The sequence below is a fragment of the Anolis sagrei genome, chromosome 4 (genome assembly GCF_037176765.1).
Source record: "Anolis sagrei isolate rAnoSag1 chromosome 4, rAnoSag1.mat, whole genome shotgun sequence".
NCBI lineage: Eukaryota > Metazoa > Chordata > Lepidosauria > Squamata > Dactyloidae > Anolis > Anolis sagrei.
This window is the reverse complement of record NC_090024.1, coordinates 245558291-245579787: the sequence shown is the minus strand read 5'-3', so window position 1 is coordinate 245579787 and position 21497 is coordinate 245558291. Positions and strand designations below refer to the sequence as shown.

At 45.4% G+C, this 21497-nt stretch overlaps 1 protein-coding gene across 1 annotated transcript in view; it reads left to right on the top strand.

Moving 5' to 3' along the window:
• The first annotated feature begins 5781 nt into the window (after positions 1–5781).
• Positions 5782–21497, top strand: part of CTNNBL1 (catenin beta like 1) — a 209361-nt gene continuing 193645 nt past the window's right edge. The window contains exon 1 of the mRNA XM_067468297.1: positions 5782–5948. Within this exon, the coding sequence (XP_067324398.1) occupies positions 5919–5948 (30 nt within the window). The 5' untranslated portion in view covers positions 5782–5918. The remainder of the gene's footprint in view (positions 5949–21497) is intronic.

Sequence of the window (21497 nt, the reverse complement as noted above, 5' to 3'; positions counted from 1 at the left end):
CAGTTATGAATTGTAATATCTGAGATGAAGGATGTTGTTTCATTCACTGGACCAAATTTGGCACAAATGCCCGATACACCCAAATTTGAATACTGGTGGGTTTGGGTGGTTGGATGGGGAATTGATTCTGTCATTTGGGAGTTGTAGTTGCTGAGATTCATAGTTCACCTACAATCAAAGAGCATTTTGAACTCCACCAACGATGGAATTGAACCAACCTTGGCACACAGAACTCCCATGACCAACAGAAAATACTGGAAGGGTTTGGTGGGCATTGACCTTGAGTTTTGGAGTTGTAGTTCAACTACATCCAGCGAGCACTGTGGACTCAAACAATGATAGACCAAACTTGGCACAAATTCTCAATATGCCCAAATGAAAACACTGGTGGAGTTTGGGGGAAACAGACCTTGACATTTGGGAGTTGTAGTTGCTAGGATTTATCGTTCACCTACCATCAAAGAGCATTCTAAACCCTACCAGTGATTGAATTGGGCCAAACCTCCCACACAGAACCCCCATGACCAACAGAAAATACTGTTTTCTGATGGTCTTTGGGGACCCCTCTGACACCCCCTCGCGACCCCTCCAGGGGTCCTGACCCTCAAATTGAGAAACACTGGTGTAGATACACCCGACGGTCTCCCTTTCTCTTGTCTCGGATGTTCATTCTCTGCTTGCATTAAGCTAGGACAGCTGTCGCCGAGTCCATACGTCTTCTTTATTAACACTGGTTGCAAGCCTTCCAATTTCCTTGTAATGTTCCCAATAAACGCGGCGGTTTCCGCAGAGCAACTGTACGCCGGCGACTGTCGCAGCTGGTCCTTTATCTGTCGGCCCCATAAAAAGGATGCCAGGCGATGCCCGTCGCCCCATAACATCCGTCTCTCCTTTACAGCCGAGATTTGTTGCGCTAATTTCATCCCGGCTGCTTCGTCCCCGGATTCCCCGCAAGGACCAAGGTGCAAGCGGGGGCCGCCTGTCAACAAATTATATATGTTTTTAATTCTGGGCCCATCTTTCGAGCCAAACCCCTATGGAGACAATGCTGCAAACGAGGCTGCAAATGGCACCGGAGTCCTCCGTGTCTCTCTCTCTCTTGTATTAAAGCTGTTTTTCAGGGTTTGCAAGCAACTAGCTTTCCTTCTGTAGCTATTTGCGTTCGCATCCGAGTTATGTTTATCGCTACTTCATATATGGCTGAAAATGAAATGCATTTATTACGCACTCTAAACATAGCTGATGTGACTTTCCTCTGCTCTTGAACGCATCCGCCGAAAAGGGACACGGAGCCTCGGAGTCAGAATTTCAGTTTTCTCAAGAAAAAGTTTCACATTGTGCATTTACTCTGTAGAATGAAGAATTATAGAACTTTCATTGCTCAATGCTTTGCAATTATGAGAGCTGTGCTTTGGCAGAGAAGGCTTGTAAAACTATAACTTCCACCATTCCATAGCATTGAGCCAGGGCAGTTAAGGCTGTGCCAGACTGCATTCGCTCCTATACTCCTTGTTCCGGTACGGCTCTACCGGGAGATCCAACTTTATTTGCTTTGCATTAAATGTTTGTTTGCAGTCCTAGGTTTCAGGGACTCTGCAGATAGGTGGCTTCCTTCGGTTACAGTCATAGGGCAAGTCACCTGTCCATCATCGTTAAGTTTTGGTCCCACCCCTTGCTCAGGGCAATTGGGAAGGGAAAGGGGCCATTTTAGTTAGTCTCAGCAAGAAAAGCTAATGTACAGGACGTGTACAAGCTTCCCCTGTACAAAAGCTTCAACCCTTAAGAGCTTCCCGGGGAGAGCAGTCTTAAGAGTCTCCAAAGATTTCCAGGGAAACAGCCCTAAAGACCAAAGAACTCCAGCTGGAGAACATCTAAGCCTTTACTGGTAGGTCCACTCAGCGTTCGAGAAGCAGTTCGACCTGGTAGCAGAGCCCACATCAGTAAGGGTTAGATTACAGTCAGCCTGGGAGAAGTTAAAAAGGGGATTTTCCATTTAAAGTAAAGAAGAAGTTATTGAAGACAGTTGCCTTTCCTTTGTGGGCAAGTTTAGGAAGTCACCAGTTGCATAAAAGCCTGGAATCATTTGTTTATCTTTCTGAAGACAAGAGAACTTTCTGTTTGATTGTTCATTAATAAAAGACTTTGTTATACTTCACAAGCCATCTAAAGATCACTGGTGTTGGAAAACCTCTGAGAACTTCTCTTTGGGGCCCCCTGGCTTCCTGCTGGGCAAAGGTTGCACGTCCTGTTCTAAAGGAAATTCTTTACAGGCCTAGCGTGCAACAGAACACTCCTCATGATTACAGCTCATGGGAGTTGTAATGCAGGAACATCTGGAAGGCTGTGGTTTGCTCTGTTTAGTCAAGAGAGTGGGGTTTGGATTGAGATACAAGGCTAGCGGATAGGATGCCCAACTTTAAAACGATGAGACAAATGCAAGATACTCCACTTAGGCAGAAAAAACGAAATGCAAAGATACAGAATGGGGGACGCAAGGCTCGAGAGCAGTACGTGTGGAAAAGATATTGGCGCCCTCGTGGACAGGAAGTTAAACATGAGCCAGGAATGTGATGCGGTGGGAAAAAAGCCAGTGGGATTTTGGCCTGCATTAATAGGAGCATAGTGTCTAGATCTAGGGAAGTCATGCTCCCCATGCTCTATTCTGCCTTGGTTAGACCACTTTACCTGGAATATTGTGTCCAATTCTGGGCACCACACATTAGAAAACGTGGACCATTTCCGCTACCTTGGCAGCCATCTCTCCACCAAAGTCAACATCGACGCCGAAATACAACACCGCCTGAGCTCTGCAAGTGCAGCATTTTCCAGAATGAAGCAGAGAGTGTTTGAGGACCGGGACATCCGTAGGGAGACCAAGGTGCTTGTTTATAAAGCTATTGTCCTCCCAACCCTGCTATATGCCTGTGAGACGTGGACTGTCTACAGACGTCACATGCAGAACGTTTCCATCAGCGCTGCCTCCGGAAAATCCTGCAAATCTCCTGGGAAGACAAGCGGACAAACGTCAGTGTGCTGGAAGAAGCAAAGACCACCAGCATTGAAGCGATAGTCCTCCAACATAAACTCCGCTGGGCTGGCCACATTGTCCGGATGCCTGACCACCGTCTCCCAAAGCAGTTGCTCTACTCCGAACTTAAGAACGGAAAACGGAATATTGGTGGACAGGAAAAGAGATTTAAAGATGGGCTCAAAGCCAACCTTAAAAACTCTGGCATAGACACTGAGAACTGGGAAGCCCTGGCCCTTGAGCGCTCCAGCTGGAGGACAGCTGTGACCAGCAGTGCTGCAGAATTTGAGGAGGCACGAGTGGAGGGTGAAAGAGAGAAACGTGCCAGGAGGAAGGCACGTCAAGCCAACCCCGACCGAGACCGCCTTCCACCTGGAAACCAATGCCCTCACTGCGGAAGAAGATGCAGAGCAAGAATAGGGCTCCACAGCCACATACGGACCCACAAGGAAATCCATAATGGAAGACCATCTTACTTGTCCAACGAGGGATCGCCTAAGTAAGTAAGTAAGTACCACAATTCAAGAGAGATATTGACAAGCTGGAATGTGTCCAGAGGAGGGCGACTCAAATGATCAAGGGTCTGGAGAACAAGCCCTATGAGGAGCGGCTTAAGGAGCTGGGCATGTTTAGACTGAAGAAGAGAAGACTGAGAGGAGACATGATAGTCATGTATAAATATGTGAGAGGAAGCCACAGGGAGGAAGGAGCAAGCTTGTTTTCTGCTTCCTTGGAGACTAGGACACAATGGAACAATGGTTTCCCACTACAAGAGAGGAGATTCCATTTGAACATGAGGAAGAACTTCCTGACTGTGAGAGCCGTTCAGCAGTGGAACTCTCTGCCCCGGAGTGTGGTGAAGGCTCCTTCTTTGGAAGCTTTTAAACAGAGGCTGGATGACCATCTGTCAGGGGTGCTTTGAATGCAATATTCCTGCTTCTTGGCAGAATGGGGTTGGACTGGATGGCCCAGGAGGTCTCTTCCAACTCTTTGATTCTATGATTCTATGGAGGAGCCACAGGATGTTTAGAAGTTTGTTAGGGCACCTGATTTCTTGGACCATGGTCCAGAGAGTGCTGCGGTTCACTGTTTCGAATGCCTTTGCAAGGCCAATGAATGCCATGTACAGATTGTATTTCCTTTACAATTAATGTGTTACACTGTATTTGAAAGGTTATTGTCCTTAACAGGCAAGATCTCTATGCCAAGAATGGTTTGTAGGGCTTTCAAATGGGGGGGGGGGGGTGGAGATCTAGAAAACGGTCCTTTTCCCGACCCTGACCCTCTCCCTGCCTTATCCACGCATTGCACTTCGCCTATGGATCTAACTCATGCCAATTAGCAAAGCCACGTGCAGCCATTATTTAAGGGGGAAGGATTTCATGGCCGGAATCGAAGGATTTCATGGATGGAATCACTAGGTTCTTATGGGTCTTTTCGGGCTATAGGGCCATGGTCTAGAGGCATTCTCTCCTGACGTTTCGCCTGCATCTATGGCAAGCATCCTCAGAGGGAGTGAGGTCTGTGGGAACTAGGAAAAAGGGTTTATATATCTGTGGAATGACCAGGGTGGGACAAAGGACTCTTCTCTGCTGGAGCTAGGTGTGAATGTTGCAAGTCTGACTTGGCCACGGTAGTCCACGCTCTGGTTACATCCCGTTTAGACTACTGCAATGCTCTCTACGTGGGGTTGCCTTTGAAGATGGCCCGGAAGCTCCAACTGGTCCAATGTGTGGCAGCCATGATTCTAACAGGAGCGGGGTGCAGGGAGCATACAACCCCCCTGCTGTACTAGTTCCACTGGCTGCCGATCTGCTACCGGGCTCAATTCAAGGTGCTGGCTTTGGCCTATAAAGCCCTAAACGGTTCCGGCCCAAGATACCTATCCGACCGCCTCTCGGCGTATGAGCCCACGAGGATTTTGAGATCGTCCGGGGAGGCCCTGCTCTCGATCCCGCCTGCGTCACAGGCACGGCTGGCGGGGACAAGAGATAGGGCCTTCTCGGTGGTGGCTCCTCGGCTGTGGAACACCCTTCCCGTGGACATCAGGCTAGCTCCCTCCCTGATGATATTCCACAGGAAGCTAAAGACCTGGCTGTTTAAGAAGGCATTTGAATGAAGTGCAATGACTGGTAATTTGACCATAGGAATGGAACAACGGAAACGATATCGGATTGTGGGATTGACGATGAGACGACTCGGAATGGCTTTGTAGTAATGTTGATATTTTGATGAGATGTTTTCTGATAATGTGGAATTGTGGGTTATTTTACACTATGTTTTGTATTTTGCACCTGTTTTTCTATGTTGTACACCGCAATGAGTCGCCCTTGGGCTGAGAATTGCGGTATATAAGCGCAGTAAATAGATAAATAAGTAAATAACTGACCACCTTCATTAGCCTTTGAAGGCCTGGCTGAGCCTGGGGGAATCTTTTGTTGAGAGGTGTTAAGATGTGCCTGGTTGTTTCCTCTCTGCTGTTTTGCTGTTGTAATTTTAGATACACAAACTTAAATACAGGGTTAGTCAAAATGAATAGGCCAATAAGAATATTAATTGTACCCGAATTGGCCTATTCATTTTGACTAACCCTGTACACAAATTCCCGTATTTGCTTTTCCTGCGCGCGCTGCTCCTAGGCGAATTACGGCCCCCTGCTGGAATCTGGTCGAACCTTCACCCCGCGCGCGCCCTTCGCTTGACGGCAGCGCGGGCCAATCAAGGCCTTCCCTTCGCTTTACGGCGCCGCTTTGCGACGTTTCGCGACACCCGGAAGCACAAGGAGTCTCTCAGCTTACACCACCGGGCTTGTTTCTTTCTCTCTCTCCTTCTCTCTCTGTTTCGGTGTCTTTTCTCTTCAGGGAAGGAAAAGAAAGGAAAGAGGGAAGGCATGGACGTCGGGGAGCTGCTCAGCTACCAGGTGGGACCCCCATATTGGTATCGTAGGGTGGGATTATGTGGGGTTTCAGCATGAATGAGCTCTCTCTGTGTCTACAGCCAGGGCTTTGAGTGCGATTGTCCTCCTTCTTGGCAGAATGAGGATGGACTGGATGGCCCATGAGGTCTCTGCCAACTCTTGGGTTCTGTGATTCTATGAAAGAAAGGAGATTTCATCTGAACATTATTTATTTATTTATTCGCTGCATAAATAAATAAATAATGTTTATTTATGCACCCAAATACCTGGGAGTCACTTTGGACCGTGCTCTTACCTACAAGAAGCACTGCCTGAACATCAAGCAAAAAGTGGGTGCTAGAAACAATATCATACGAAAGCTGACTGGCACAACCTGGGGATCACAACCAGACACAGTGAAGACATCTGCCCTTGCGCTGTGCTACTCTGCTGCTGAGTATGCATGCCCAGTGTGGAACACATCTCACCACACTAAAACAGTGGACGTGGCTCTTAATGAGACATGCCGCGTTATCACGGGGTGTCTGCGCCCTACACCACTGGAGAAATTACACTGCTTAGCCGGTATTACACCACCTGACATCTGCCGGGAAGTAGCAGCCAATAGTGAAAGGACCAAGGCAGAGACATCTCCAGCTCATCCCCTGTTTGGGTATCAGCCAGCACGCCAACGACTTAGATCTAGACATAGTTTTCTAAGATCTACAGAGACACTCGCTGGAACACCCCAGCAAGCGAGAGTCCAAAAATGGCAGGCTCAAACCCAGCACCTCAACCAATGGCTGATACCAAATGAGAGACTCCCTCCTGGGCACACAGAAGACTGGGCGACTTGGAAGGCATTGAACAGACTGCGCTCTGGCACCACGAGATGCAGAGCCAACCTTCAGAAATGGGGCTACAAAGTAGAATCCTCGACATGCGAGTGTGGAGAAGAACAAACCACTGACCACCTGCTGCAATGCAACCTGAGCCCTGCCACATGCACAATGGAGGACCTTCTTGCAGCAACACCGGAAGCACTCCAAGTGGCCAGATACTGGTCAAAGGACATTTAACCAGCTACCAAACTCACAAGTTGTGTATTTTTCTGTTTGTTTGCTTTGTTCTGTTAGACTGGTTGTTCTGACACGACAAATAAAATTTGCTGCATTTGTTAACCGCCGTTCTCAGCCCTAGGGCGACTCACGGCGGTGTACAACATATAAAAGACAATTTACAATAAAGCAATAACGAAAAATCAACATATCACTAATACACAATAATATAATTACACTAAAATAATCCGCTCCGTCTCATCATAGAATCATAACCAATCTCGTAATCCATATTCCGTTCCAGTTGTCATTACCAATTAATGTAGCACTCAGTTAAATGCCTTCTCAAATAGCCATGTCTTCAGGCTCTTACGGAAAGACATAAGGGAGGGCGCCTGTCTGATGTCAACAGGGAGGGTGTTCCACAGCCGGGGGGCCACCACCGAGAAGGCCCTCTCTCTCGTCCCCGCCAAACGTGCCTGTGAAGCAGGCGGGATCGAGAGAAGGGCCTCCCCAGACGATCTCAAGGCCCTCGTGGGCTCATAGGCCGAGATGCGGTCCGAAAGGTATTTTGGGCCAGAACCGTTTAGGGCTTTGTAGGATAACACCAGCACCTTAAATTGGGCCCGGTAGCAGATCGGCAGCCAGTGGAGCTGGAACAACAAGGGCGTAGTATGCTCCCTGCGTCCCGCTCCTGTTAGTAACATGGCTGCCGCGTGCTGGACTAGCTGAAGCTTCCGGGCCTTCTTCAAGGGCAGCCCCACGTAGAGAGCGTTGCAGTAGTCAAGGTGGGATGTGACCAGAGCGTGTACCACCGTGGCCAAGTCAGACTTCCCGAGGTATGGGCGCAGCTGGCGCACATGAGGAAGAACTGACTGTGAGAGCCGTTCAGCAGTGGAACTCTCTGCCCCGGAGTGTGGTGGAGGCTCCTCCTTTGGAAGCTTTGAAACAGAGGCTTGTCTTGCGTTAGCATGAGTAGCATGCAGATTGACTCTAGCCCAGTTAACTGTGTGTGTGATGAAATTACTCATAAAAGAAAAACACACGAGACTTCGGCTTAAAGTAGAAAAGAAAATATTGTAGTATTGGCAGCATACAAAAACAAAGTAGCAGGATTCCTGTTTCCACAAAAGTAACATGAAACAATATCTTCTGAGAGATATCACTACTCAGCTGGGATAAGCAGGAATCCTTGTCCTCTTCTCATGGCTGTGTCTTCGCAGGACATCTGCAGCATAGTCCCCGGCTTACACAAAGCAGAACGGCACAGAGGCATAGATGCACAATAGCATAAAGGCACAATGGCAAAGAACTAAACACACAGTAGCTATCTTTATACACATGAAAATAACACTCTCAATTAACTCTTCAATCAACTGAAACAGCTGTAGCACAAACAGCCTTGAACCTTAAAACAACTTAAAGTTATAGCACAAACAACATTGATCCTTACAACAACTTAGATAAAGTACGTTGCAATCTCTTAGTAGCAACAAGGCTGGGTGGCCATCTGTCAGGGGGGATTTGAATGCAATATCCCTGCTTCTTGGCAGAATGGGGTTGGACTGGAGGGCCCATGAGGTCTAGGATTCTATGATCTGTTGTTGTTGTTCATTATTTTTAAAATTTTAACTACTACATTTGGCCCAGCCATTGGTTTTTAAATGTTATTGTGTTATTGTCGATGTTTACTGCCTATTTTTTTTGTTTATGAGCTTTATTTTATTGTTTTGTATTACTGCTGTTGTTGTTTTTTGGTGATGTATTGTGAGCTCAGCCTCATGTAAGCCGCACAGAGTCCCTTGGGGAGTTGTTGTTGTTGTTCATTCGTTCAGTCGTCTCCGACTCTTCGTGACCTCATGAACCAGCCCACACCAGAGCTCCTTGCCGTCTGTCACCACCCCCAGCTCCTTCAGGGTCAGTCCAGTGACTTCAAGGATGCCATCCATCCACCTTGCCCTTGGTCGGCCCCTCTTCCTTTTGCCTTCCACTTTCCCCAGCATCATTGTCTTCTCTAGGCTTTGCTGTCTCCTCATGATGTGGCCAAAGGACTTCCACTTTGTCTCTACTCTCCTTCCCTCCAGTGAGCAGTCGGGCTTTATCTATCTATCTATCTATCTATCTATCTATCTATCTATCTATCTATCTATATATATATAACTAAATGGACCAGTACAACCCTTGGGGAGACTTATTATTTATTTCGTGTACTTCTACCCCGCCCTTCTCAACCCCCGAGGGGGGACTCAGAGCGGCTTACAAAAAGGCACAATTCGATTCCTACACAATAATACAAATAAACGTGTAAAACAGCAATTAAAACAATTAAGACAGTTAAAACAATCAATATATATCACAGTCAATAAACCAATCCCAAGCTCAGCGTTCGCCAACTCAGAGTCCATATTTCGTTCTACATTATCTATTCCTATCAGTCGTCGTAGTCCTTTATTCATCTGCCAGATTGTCCAAACGCATGGTCCCAAATCCATGTTTTTAATTTCCTTCTAAAGGAAAGGAGGGATGTCGCTGATCTAATTTCCCCAGGGAGATGGTAGCGGGGTACAAATAAAGGTCTTTTAAAAATTATTATTATTCATTCAGTTGTTTCCAACTCTTCGTGACCTCATGGACCAGCCAAGGCCAGAGCTCCCTGTCAGCCATCACCACCCCCAGCTCCTTCAATGCCAAGCCAGTCCCTTCAAGGATGCCATCCACCCACCTTGCCCTTGGCCAGCCCCTTTTCCTTTTCCTTTCCATTCTTCTCAGCATCATTGTCTTCTCTAAGCTTTCCTTTCTTCTCATGATGTGGCCAAAGTACTTCCATCTTTGCCTCTACTAATCTTCCCTCCAATGAGCATAGAATCATAGAATAATAGAGTTGGAAAAGACCTCATGGGCCACCCAGTCCAAACCCATTCTGCCAAGAAGCAGGAAAATTGCATTCAAAGCACCCCTGACAGATGGCCATCAAGCTTCTGCTTAAAAGCTTCCAAAGAAGGAGCCTCCACCACACTCCGGGGCAGATGGTTCCACTGCTGAATGGCTCTCATAGTCAGGAAGTTCTTCCTCATGTTCAGATGGAATCTCTTTTCTTGTAGTTTGAAGCCATTGTTCCATTGCGTCCTAGTCTCCAGGGAAGCAGAAAGGAAGCTTGCTCCTCCTCCCTGTGGCTTCCTCTCACATATTTATACATGGCTCTCATCATGTCTCCTCTCAGCCTTCTCTTCTTCAGGCTAAACATGCCAAGGATGATGGTCCTCCAAGTGTAGTATTCTGGCGGTGGGTCCGTAGGTGACTGTGGAGCCAGATTCTTGATCTGCACCTTCTCCCACTGTCCATGTCTCACAGGCGTATAGCAGGATTAGGAGGACAATAGTGTTATAGACAAGCACCTTGGTATCCCTACGGATGTCCCGGTCCTCAAACACTCTCTGCTTCATTCGGGAAAATGCTGCACTCGCAGAGCTCTGGCGGGGTTGCATTTCAGTGTCAATGTTGAATTTGGTGGAGAGGTGGCTGCCAAGGTAGCGGAAATGGTCAACATTTTCTAATGTGACACCATTAAGCTGTTTTTCTGGCATTGGAGAGGGATTGGCCGGTGACTGCTGGAAGAGCACTTTGGTTTTCTTGATGTTAAATGACAGGCCGAGCTTCTCGTATGCTTCCGCAAAGGTGTTTAGAGTGGCTTGTAGATCTTCTTCTGAATGCGCACAGACAACATTGTCATCAGCATACTGGAGTTCTATAACAGATGTTGTTGTAACCTTGGTTTGGCTTTCAGCCTGCTGAGGTTAAACAGCTTGCCATCTGTCCGATAGATGATTTCCACTCCGCTGGGAAGCTTCCCATCAACAAGGTGCAATATCATAACAATGAAAATGGAAAATAAAGTTGGGGCAATAACACATCCCTGTTTGACATCTGATTCCACCTTAAATGGGTCACTTTGGGAGCCATTGCTGTTCAAGGCTGTTGTCATCATGGAGGAGCCAGAGGCTGTTCAGAAATTTGAATTGAATTGGAATTGCAGAAAAAGATATTAGGAAAACATTCCTGACAGGTAGAGTGGCAGTGGATTAGGTTGCTGCTCTGGAGTCCAGTGGAGTCTCTTTCTCTCTCTGTATGTGTGTTAAGCATCTGCTGTAAGTGTTCTAGTTGTATTTGCCTGTATGGTAGAATGGGTTTGGACTGGGTGGCCTTTGGGGTTTCTTCTAACTCTAAGGTCCTGTAATGATGATGGTGTCTATTCAAATCTCCAATGTCAGGAGTAGCAAAATATGTAGGTTAGGTTTTGCACCTTTTGCTCACTTGTACTCCAGTGAAATGTGATTGGTAGGCTGGGAAATGAGTGGTTTAGTGCACTACTTCTTAAACTGTAGGTCCCAACCCCAAATAGGGTCTTCTTAGCTCAGTGCTGGGGATACAAAAAATTGGTAACAGTAAAAGGCTCCTGAGCACCATCCATTTGCAGAAATCTGTTAGCAATAACCTGCAGTGATTACAGCGGACTATGCAGAAATCACTTCATCTGTACTCCACAAACTGGGAAATCAGCCTATTTAGTAGCCTTTGCAAATGTTGATTTATTACACTACTAGCTGTACCCATCACGCGTTGCTGTGACTAACCTTCCCTCCCTTTTTCTGGATCCATCGCAGTCTCTTTTCAAGCCTGGTCACGGTACCGAGAAGGCTTTGGTCGCCTTAGTGGATGACCTCAGCAGAGAACTTGACAGTGAGAGTGTGTCCTTGTTGGTTCTCCTGGACATCTTAGCGGCTTTTGATACCATCAATCATGGTATCCTTCTGGGGTGGCTCTCCGAAATGGGTCTTGGAGGTACTGCATTGCAGTGGCTCCATTCCTTTCTGGAGGGCCATACCCAGTTGGTGAAACTGGGGGATACCTGCTTGGACCCCTGGCCTTTGACCTTTGGAGTCTCGCAAGGTTTTATTCTTTCCCCTATGCTTTTCAATATCTACATGAAACCACTGGGTGAGGTCAACCGGAATTTTGGAGTTTGTTGCCATCTTTACGCAGATGACACACAACTCTATTACTCCTTTCCACCAAAATCCAAGGAAGCCCCTCAGGTCCTGGACCTCTGCCTGGCTGCTGTGATGGGCTGGATGAGGGCTAACAAGCTGAAATTGAATCCTGACAAGACAGAGGTCCTCCAGGTCAGTCGCTTGGCCGAACGGGGTATAGGGTGGCAACCTGTGTTTGACAGGATTACACTCCCCCTTAAGACATAGGTCTGCAGTTTGGGGGTCCTCTTGGACTCAGTGCTGATGCTCAGGTGTTGGCGGTGGCTGGGAGGGCCTTGGCACAGTTAAGGCTTGTGCGTCAGCTGCGACCGTACCTCGAGAAGTCTGAATTGACCATGGTGGTCCATGCCTTAGTTACCTCAAGATTGTACTACTGTAATGCACTCTACGTAGGGCTGCCCTTGAAGACGGTTCGGAAACTACAACTGGTGCAAAGGTCGGCAGCCAGATTGTTAACTGGACCAAGTTACAAGGAGCGGTCAACCCTCCTGTTTAAACAGCTCCACTGGCTACTGATAAGTTTCCAGTCCCAATTCAAGGTGTAGGTTATTACCTATAAAGCTCTAAACGGTTCAGGACCTGCCTATCTGCGCGACCGCCTCCTCCCCTATGAGCCCATGCAAACCTTAAGATCTTCTGGGGATGCTCTTCTCTCACTCCCGCCCTCGTCTCAAGCGCGGCTGGTGGGGACGAGAGAAAGGGCCTTTTTCGGTGGTGGCCCCTCATATCTGGAACTCCCTCCCCAGGGAGATTAGACTGGCACCCTCCCTAGCCACATTCCACAAGGAATTAAAGATGTGGATGTTTCATCATGCTTTCAGCTGACAACTCTTAGGACATACGACTTGTATCGTGACCTGAATCATGATTCAACCTGAATTCTATATTACATTACTATTCAGATTTTTAAGTTAACCTGAATTGACTCTGATCCTGTTGAATTGCTCTGTTTTCATGCTATTTCCTATGCTATTTTTATGTTTCCATCCACCCTATTTCCATCAACCAATTATCTTTTGATCAGCTCGTATATTGGCCTTCTCCCCCCTTTCAAAATTAGTCTCTTATTGCTTGATGCTTGTCTATTATTGTTATGCTGTTTTATGCTTTTTAAATTGTAATTTGTTATTGCTCTGCTTTTAATTGAATGTTGCCTGCAATCCAGGAATAGGAAATTGGAAATATGCAGGGATTAGGATGCTCTCAAAGAAATCCAAGGAGAAGAAAGCTTGCAGCTTGGAAGCAGTGCATTTGGATCATCCTCCTCTCCTAAAAGGCCTGGTCTAGGGGATGCTGGGAGCTGTAGTCCAAAAGAGAGTGTGGATATGCTATTGTGTGTTTTGTTTGCTAGGGAGAGTCGTTTTTGCGCATGCGCTGTATCATCTTTTTGCTTTTTTGGCTTTTTAAGTCTCTTCTGCTGTGTTTTTTAGTGTTTTTATGAGTGATGGTCACTTGTTGGCCTGATAGGTGTATTGTGTCCAAATTTCATATCAATTAATCCAGTGGTTTTTGAGTTATGTTAATCCCACAAACGAACATTACATTTTTATTTATATAGATATTAGCTGTCCCCTGTCACGCGTTGCTGTGGCCCAGTCTGTGTAAATGTGTTTTGAGTGTGTATATATTTGTGTGTATGTGTATATATGTGTGTTTGCGTATATATGTGTGGTTTTAAGCATGCATTGTAATGTTTTTTTTTTGCTTTTTCAGTCTCTTTTGCTGTGTTTTTAGTGTTTTATGAGTGATGGTCACTTGTTGGCCTGAGAGATGTATTGTGTCCAAATTTTGTGTCAATTCATCCAGTGGTTTTTGAGTTATGTTAATCCCACAAACAAACATTACATTTTTATTTATATAGACTAGCCGTCCCCTGCCACGTGTTGCTGTGGCCCAGTCTGGTGATCTGGAAAATAAAGTAATTAGAAAGTGTTGGTTTTTAATATATGTAATTTCTTTATTGTTGTGGGTAAACAGTATTTCTTGCTGTTTCTTTGTCAGTGTTGATGTGGGGGTTGTCTGATTTCCCACTCTGGAACATGCAACATATAATTGTCCTTCTTTAGGGGTCCCTTTAAATCTATGATACTATGTATGGGAATCATGTTGTTGTTGTTCATTCGTTCAGTCGTCTCCGACTCTTTGTGACCTCATGGACCAGCCCACGCCAGAGCTCCCTGTCGGCTGTCACCACCCCCAGCTCCTTCAAGGTCAGTCCAGTCACTTCAAGGATGCCATCCATCCATCTTGCCCTTGGTTGGCCCCTCTTCCTTTTGCCTTCCACTTTCCCCAGCATCATTCCCTTCTCTAGGCTTGGCTGTCTCCTCATGATGTGGCCAAAGGACTTCCACTTTGTCTCTAGTCTCCTTCCCTCCAGTGAGCAGTCGGGCTTTCTTTCCTGGAGGATGGACTGGTTGGATCTTCTTGTGGTCCAAGGCACTCTCAGAACTTTCCTCCAACACCACAGCTCAAAAGCATCTCTCTTCCTTCGCTCAGCCTTCCCTAAGATCCAGCTCTTACATCTGTAGGTGGGAATCATGTATATCTAGCTATATCTACTAGGCCTGGGTAACAACGCAAAAATTTGTTTCTAAAATCGATTTGTAATTGGGGTGTTTTTTTGTTTCGATATTTAAAATAATTACAAATTTTTCCAAAAAAAAAGTTCGGTATTTACGAAATTTCGTAAATATTTACAAAACATTTTGTAAAGATGGCACCCTTTTTTTTCAATATTTTTAAAATATTTTTTAAATTTAATTATTAATTTAGTAGAATAGGGAGGAGAAATTATTATTGAGGGAAGGCAGGCACTCACTCTGGCGGGCCCTCTCGCTCGCCGCTCGCTCGCCGCTCGCCCTCTCGCCCTCTCGCTAGGATGAGTTCCTTCCAGGAGGGGCTCTTTTTCCCAGGCTGCCAAACTACAACTCCCAGGATGCTACAGCATTGAGCCAATGAAAGAAAGAGAAGGAGACCTCCCTCTCGCCCTCTCACTCGCCCTCTCGCTCGCCCTCGCCCTCTCGCTCGCCCTCGCCCTCTCGCTCGCCGCTCGCCCTCTTGCTCGCCCTCTCGCTTGCTCAGCCGGCGCCGAGAGAGGAGAGCTCCCAGCAAGCCAGGCGGCCATCTTACGTATTTCCGAAATGGACGGAAATACAAAAAATTTTGGCGCCTGCCGTTTCGATATTTAAAAACACTTCCAGGTTTAAAAATAAGTTTTGTAATCGTTTCGTAATTCAAAAAATAATGAATTTTTTAACGAATTACGAATTAACGAAACGAATTGACCAGCCCTAATATCTATGGCTGGATGGCTGTTTGTTGGGAGGGCTTTGATTACATTTTCTTGCCTTAGTGAAGAGAGTTGGACTGGATGGCCTTAAGTATTTTCTGTTGGCCATGGGGGTTCTGTGTGGGGAGTTTGACCCAATTCTGTCCTTGGTGGGGTTCAGAATGCCCTTTGATTGTAGGTGAACTATAAATCCCAGTAACTACAACTTCCAAATGTCATGGTCTATTTTCCCCAAACTCCACCTGTGTTCATATTTGGGCATATTGCGTATTCGTGCCAAGTTTGGTCCAGATCCTTCATTGTTGAGTCCACAGTGCTCAATCCAGGAACAGATTGAATATAACAGTGAGTTGTAAGTTAAGACACCACTCTATGTGGGAAGATTGTGTTGAACTAAAGTCTGCAAGGAGCAGAGATTGGCATGAGCCAGGAATGTGATGGAATGTGTCCAGAGGAGGGCAACTAAAATGATCGAGAGTCTGGAGAACAAGCCCTATGAGGAGCAGCTTAAGGAGCTGGGCATGTTTAGCCTGAAGAGAAGCTGGGCATGTTTAGCCTTGGAGAAGGCTGAGAGGAGATATGATAGCCATGTACAAATATGTGAGAGGAAGCCACAGGGAGGAGGGAGCAAGCTTGTTTTCTGCTTCCCTGGAGACTAGGACGCAAGGGAACAATGGCTTCAAACTACAAGAGAGGAGATTCCATCTGAACATGAGGAAGAACTTCCTGACTCTGAGAACCGTTCAGCAGTGGAACTCTCTGCCCCGGAGTGTGGTGGAGGCTCCTTCTTTGGAAGCTTTTAAGCAGAGGCTGGATGGCCATCTGTCAGGGGTGATTTGAATGCAATATTCCTGCTTCTTGGCAGAATAGGGTTGGACTGGATGGCCCATGAGGTCTCTTCCAACTCTTTGATTCTATGATTCTATGATTTACCCACAGATCACAGCATAATCCATAATTTTGGCCCCAAAATTTTCCCTCAACTTCAGTGTCTGATTGACTTATACCTGAGTTCATTCTGTAGTTCCAACCGGAGCAGACCCTTCGAATCATTGGCATTTTTCTGTGTGTTGACGCACTGTTTATCAATAGCTATTGAGGTTGAGCAGCAGAGTTTAGACCATTATGAAATTATCAATTGCAATAAAAATTAAACATAACGATTTGAATGAACAGCAAATCTAGTTTTTGATAAAGTGTAATTAAATGCAGAGCAGCATCCTGTTAAAAGCGTTTGCTTTACAAAAACATTCACTTCTCGAAGGCTTTTCAGAATAAACACCGCCCTCGCCATTTTTCTCAATCAACTCCTCACGCTTCCTTTCAATTCTGCGTCAAGCTATTTTGAGAATTGATTTCCGTGTCCTGTTCTGGTTGAGTTTTGTTCTTTGCTTTCTAATAAACACTGCACCTTGATGCTGTTCTTCCTGAATAGAAAGAAAAGTGACGCTGTCACTGCCCTGATAGCATCGCGCTCAAATTGAATTGCTTACTGTATTTTTCCTATTGATTTGTACTTCTTTGTACTTGAAACACGGGTGGCACAAGGCAGAGCGTTGGTGCGCAATGGTTGATTGTCTCATATTTGGAGCTGTTTGGGTAATAAGCTTTCTATCACACAGAGGCTGTTTGGAAGGGGGGGGCTCTTAGCTGATGTCGGTTTCACAGGTAATGGAGCGAAATTATATAGCATCGGCTATGGCCCTTGAGTCCTTTTCTCATGAAATTCTCGACTGATAGGATGTGTATTTGCAAGTACGTGTGGGTTTGACTAGGGCTCGAATCCTAGCTGGCCTTGGGACCCCACTGGTTGCTCTTGGGCCAGTCACACTCTTTCAGCCTCAAAGAAAGGCAAAGACACTCTTCCTGAACAAATCTTTCCAAGAACCCCTCATCAGAGGTTCACCTTTGGGCCACCATAAGGTGCCTGTGCTGGTACAACTGTACCAGAAGCTCCCACTTTATTTGCCTTGTATTAAGTGTTTGTTTGCAGCCCAAGGCTTGGGATTTTGCAGAAGGGTGGTTTCCTGTTAAAGTTTGCAGTTATAGGGCAGGTCCCCTGTCCATCATCGTTAAGTTTGGTTCCGCCCCCTGTTCAGGACAATTGAGAAGGGAAGGGAGCCATTTTCAGTCAGTCTCAGCAAGGAAAGTCAATGTACAGGACGTATACAGACTTCTCCTGTACAAAGGCTTCAACCCTTAAGACTTAAGACCAAAAGGATTCCCAAAGATTCCCAGGAAAACAGCCCTAAAGCTCTGAGGAATTTTGGAGGGAAAAACAGCTTTGAACATCTAAGAATTCCAGCTGAAGTGACTACAGGCCTACTGGTAGGTCCACTCGGTGCTTTGAGACGCAGTTCAACCCGGTAGTGGCACCCATATCAGTTAGGTTTAGGTTCACAGTTAGCCTGGGAGAAGTTTGGAAAGGGATTTTCCTTTAGAGTAAAGTAACAGTAACAGTTAGAAGCCACCAGTTGCACAAAAGCCTGGAAGCATTTGTTTAACCTTTTGAAGACAAAAAAAGTTTCTGTTGATTGTTCATCAATAAAGGCATTGTTATATTTCACAAGCCCTCTAAAGACTGTTTATGGTGAAAATCCTTAAGAATTTCTCTTTGGGCCGCCTGGCTTCCCACTGGGCTAAAGTTGTTTTAATTGCTGTTTTAAAAGCAATTCATTTCAAGCCCAGCATGTGACAGAACAGTGCCTGAAGATATGGTATCTATTGAGCTATAGCAAACCCTCAACATTTTGCTGGGATTAGGGTCACAGACCCCACAAAAGTGGAAAATCCACAAATAGATCATTTTTCTAGGAATCTGTAGGTCCTCCAGTGTGATTCTGTGGACATCTCCCATTGAATATTGATCCTAGGGGCACTCTGGAGGACCTAGAACAGGGGTCTCAAACTTTTTCAGCTGCTGAGCCCTTTTTAAAGCAAAAGTTTCTCATGGAGGCTCAATAAATGTGTGTGTATACCTATAATAATAATAATATAATAGTAAAACTTTATTTATACCCCGCCACCATCTCCTCAAGGGACTCGGAGCCGATTACATGAGGCCAAGCTCAACAGTACATCAATAAACAAAAGCAATAAACAAAAACAATAAATACAATACAATTAATATAAATCATATATAAACAATAACCAATAAATAGTAACACAAAAGGATTTAAAAACCTATGGCCAGGCCGAATGTAATAGTTTAAGATTAAAAAATAAATGCTGGGCATGAACAAAGGTAGGATATATCTGGTAGGAGTGAAGGGAGCGCAATCCAACGAATAGTTAAAGTGCTTCTGAGGACATTTTGCTGGGAAATGTTTCCTTTATTCAGGGAAGGCACACTGGAACAGCCACGTTTTCAGGCTCCTCTTAAGGACTGCCAATGTGGGGGCTTGCCTGATGTCCTTGGGAAGTGAGTTCCAGAGTCAGGGGGCCACCACTAAGAAGGCCCTCTCCCTCGTCCCCACCAATCATGCCTGCGATGGGGGCGGGAGTGAGTGCATGGCATCTCCAAATGATCAAAGAGTTTGTATGGGTTCGTACACAGAAATGTGGTCACCATAAGGTGCCTGAAGATATGGTATCTATTGAGCTATAGCAAACCTTCAACATTTTGCTAGGATTAGGGTCACAGAGCCCCAAAAAAGTGGAAAATCCACAAAGAAATCATTTTTCTAGAAATCTATAGGTCCTCCAGTGTGAATCTATGGACAGCTCCCATTAGATATTGATCCTAGGGGCACTCTGGAGGACCTAGTGCAGGGGTTCTCAAACTTTTTCAGCTGCTGAGCCCTTTTTAAAGCAAAAGTTTCTTGTGGAGGCCCAAGAAATATGTGTGTGTACCTATGAACCATCACAGAGATTAAGATCCTCCGGGGAGGCCCTGCTTTCCGTCCCACCATTGTCACAGGCGCGATGGGTGGGGACGAGATACAGGGCGTTATCGGTGATTGCTCCCCGGCTATGGAACTTCCTTCCTGGTGAGATCAGGTCAGCCCCCTTTCTCCTGTCCTTTAGAAGGATGGTAAAAACTTGGCTGTGGGACCAAGCTTTCAGGACAGGGCAATAAAGCAGCAATGGGAAAGATGACCAGGCCAATTAGATTTGACGTGGATGACTAGGACGGTTTTAAATGGTGTATTTTAATAGTGAGATAAATGTTTTTAATGTTTACGTATGCGTATATGAATTTGTGTCTCGGCATTGAATGTTGCCGTATACATGCTGTGCTCTGCACTGAGTCCCCTTTGGGGTGAGAAGAGGGGAATATAAATGTTTTAAATAAATAAATATTATATATATAGATGACCATTCAGCCTTTGTAATGATGATAATAATAGTAATAGGAGTGATTCCAGGGGCCATCCAGTCCAACCGCCTTCTGCTGTGCAGTCCAACCCATTTCTGCCTTTCTAAACCTTACCTGAGCATCGACCTTCATGTTCTCTCTCCCTTCACTCTCCTGTAGATAGCAAGATATTCCTACAGAGACAACCAATATTTCTGGAGGAAACACTTTTCCAGGAATCTCTAGGTTCTCACCCGTGACTCTGTGGTCAAGTTCTACCAGAGGTTGATCAAAGAGACACATTGGACATTCCTGAACACATTTTCTCTTAAGGAGTCTTTAGATCATTTAGCATAATTCTGTGGTCAGTCCCTGATGGAAGTTGACCACAGATTTGCACTGAAGGGCTGCATTTCCTGGGAGGACATATTAATCAAGTCTGCAAAAGTTAAGTCTACAAAAGTGGAGGATCCAACTGTTTCTCTCTCTTTCTGCCAGGACTAAAATGCTGCCGCTTCCAACATGATTGCAAAGAAGTTTCAGCCAAAACACAATGAATTATACATATTAAAACACGTATTAAATTATTGATGCCGTTAAAAGCACAAATCATTTTAAAAGGAAGTTAAAGCTTCACACTAATAACAAATAGGGTTTAAAGTATTCAAAAGCCCAGCCCCTTTAAATAATTGATATTGTTCCTGAAATACATGCTGCAGTTTTGCACAAACAGCGGAAGAGAAGGAGGGGTGGACTAGAAACAGGACAATTGTAAGGCAGGAGGTGATTGAAGGTAGATGCACCACTCATTGTTTTCAAAAATAAGTCCCCAATCCTGAGCTCCATTCATCCTTTCTCCTTATTTTTCTCCCTTTCTCTTTGGTACTGCTGTTCCTTTTTCTTTTCCTTTTGACAGAAAAATTACTTTCTCTGCTTGGCTCTGCCTTGTTTATCTGATCCTGGAAGAGGAGGGAGACTTCTCCTCTTCATTTATTTAACTATTTCCATCCTGTCCTCTGTCATGGGATCTCAGAAATGCAGGTCATGATTGGAATCCTTGAATCATAGTGTTGAATCAATTCAGCCCCCTTTCACCAGGAAGGAAGACACAATCGAAGCAAAGATCCCACCTGCCATTTTTAAGCATTAAAAGGGTTATTTTATTCTGTTTCCAGACAGGTTGAATTAGGCATTTTACAGAGAAAGAAAGTAGACACACAAACTACATAGGTTACACAAACAAAAGGGGAAACAGTCCCATACACTCTTAACACTCATTCATAATTCATTCATTCTCCATGCATAGGTTACCGTCCCTTCTTCTATCTCCTGGAGAAGGGAACTGAACGTGGGCCTGATCACGTTCCTTGCAAATCTGGCATTTTGCTGGTATACCATCCCTCTTTGAGAAAGAGGCAGGTATACAGACCCTACTGTCTGCCACACTTTTGGAAAATAAGAAAGTCTCTTATATAGCGTATTTCTCACTGATGTTGTTTAGTGACTAACAAGTTGTTTTCCAGCTAAAACTTGCTGACTCCATTAGTTCCAGGCAGATGTTGTTTTCCTTTCTTAACAGATACTGGCTTTCCTTGGCATTTCTTTCCTTGGCATTTCTTAACAGATACAGGCATTGTTTGACTTCCTTAGCTTGAAGAATCATTGTCTTTGACTTTGTAAACATGCTGTTTTCCACCAAGAGTTAATCATTGTCTCTGGTCCTGTCAGCAGTTCATGTTTTTTTGCAGTTTTCCATGCTTCATTCTTCTTAGGATGGTGTTTTCAGTCTTCGTCAAATCCCATCAATCATTCAATTTCATTCAATACACACATCACACACCTAAACACTAGGAAGGTCCTCCTGACTTTAAGAGTTGTTCG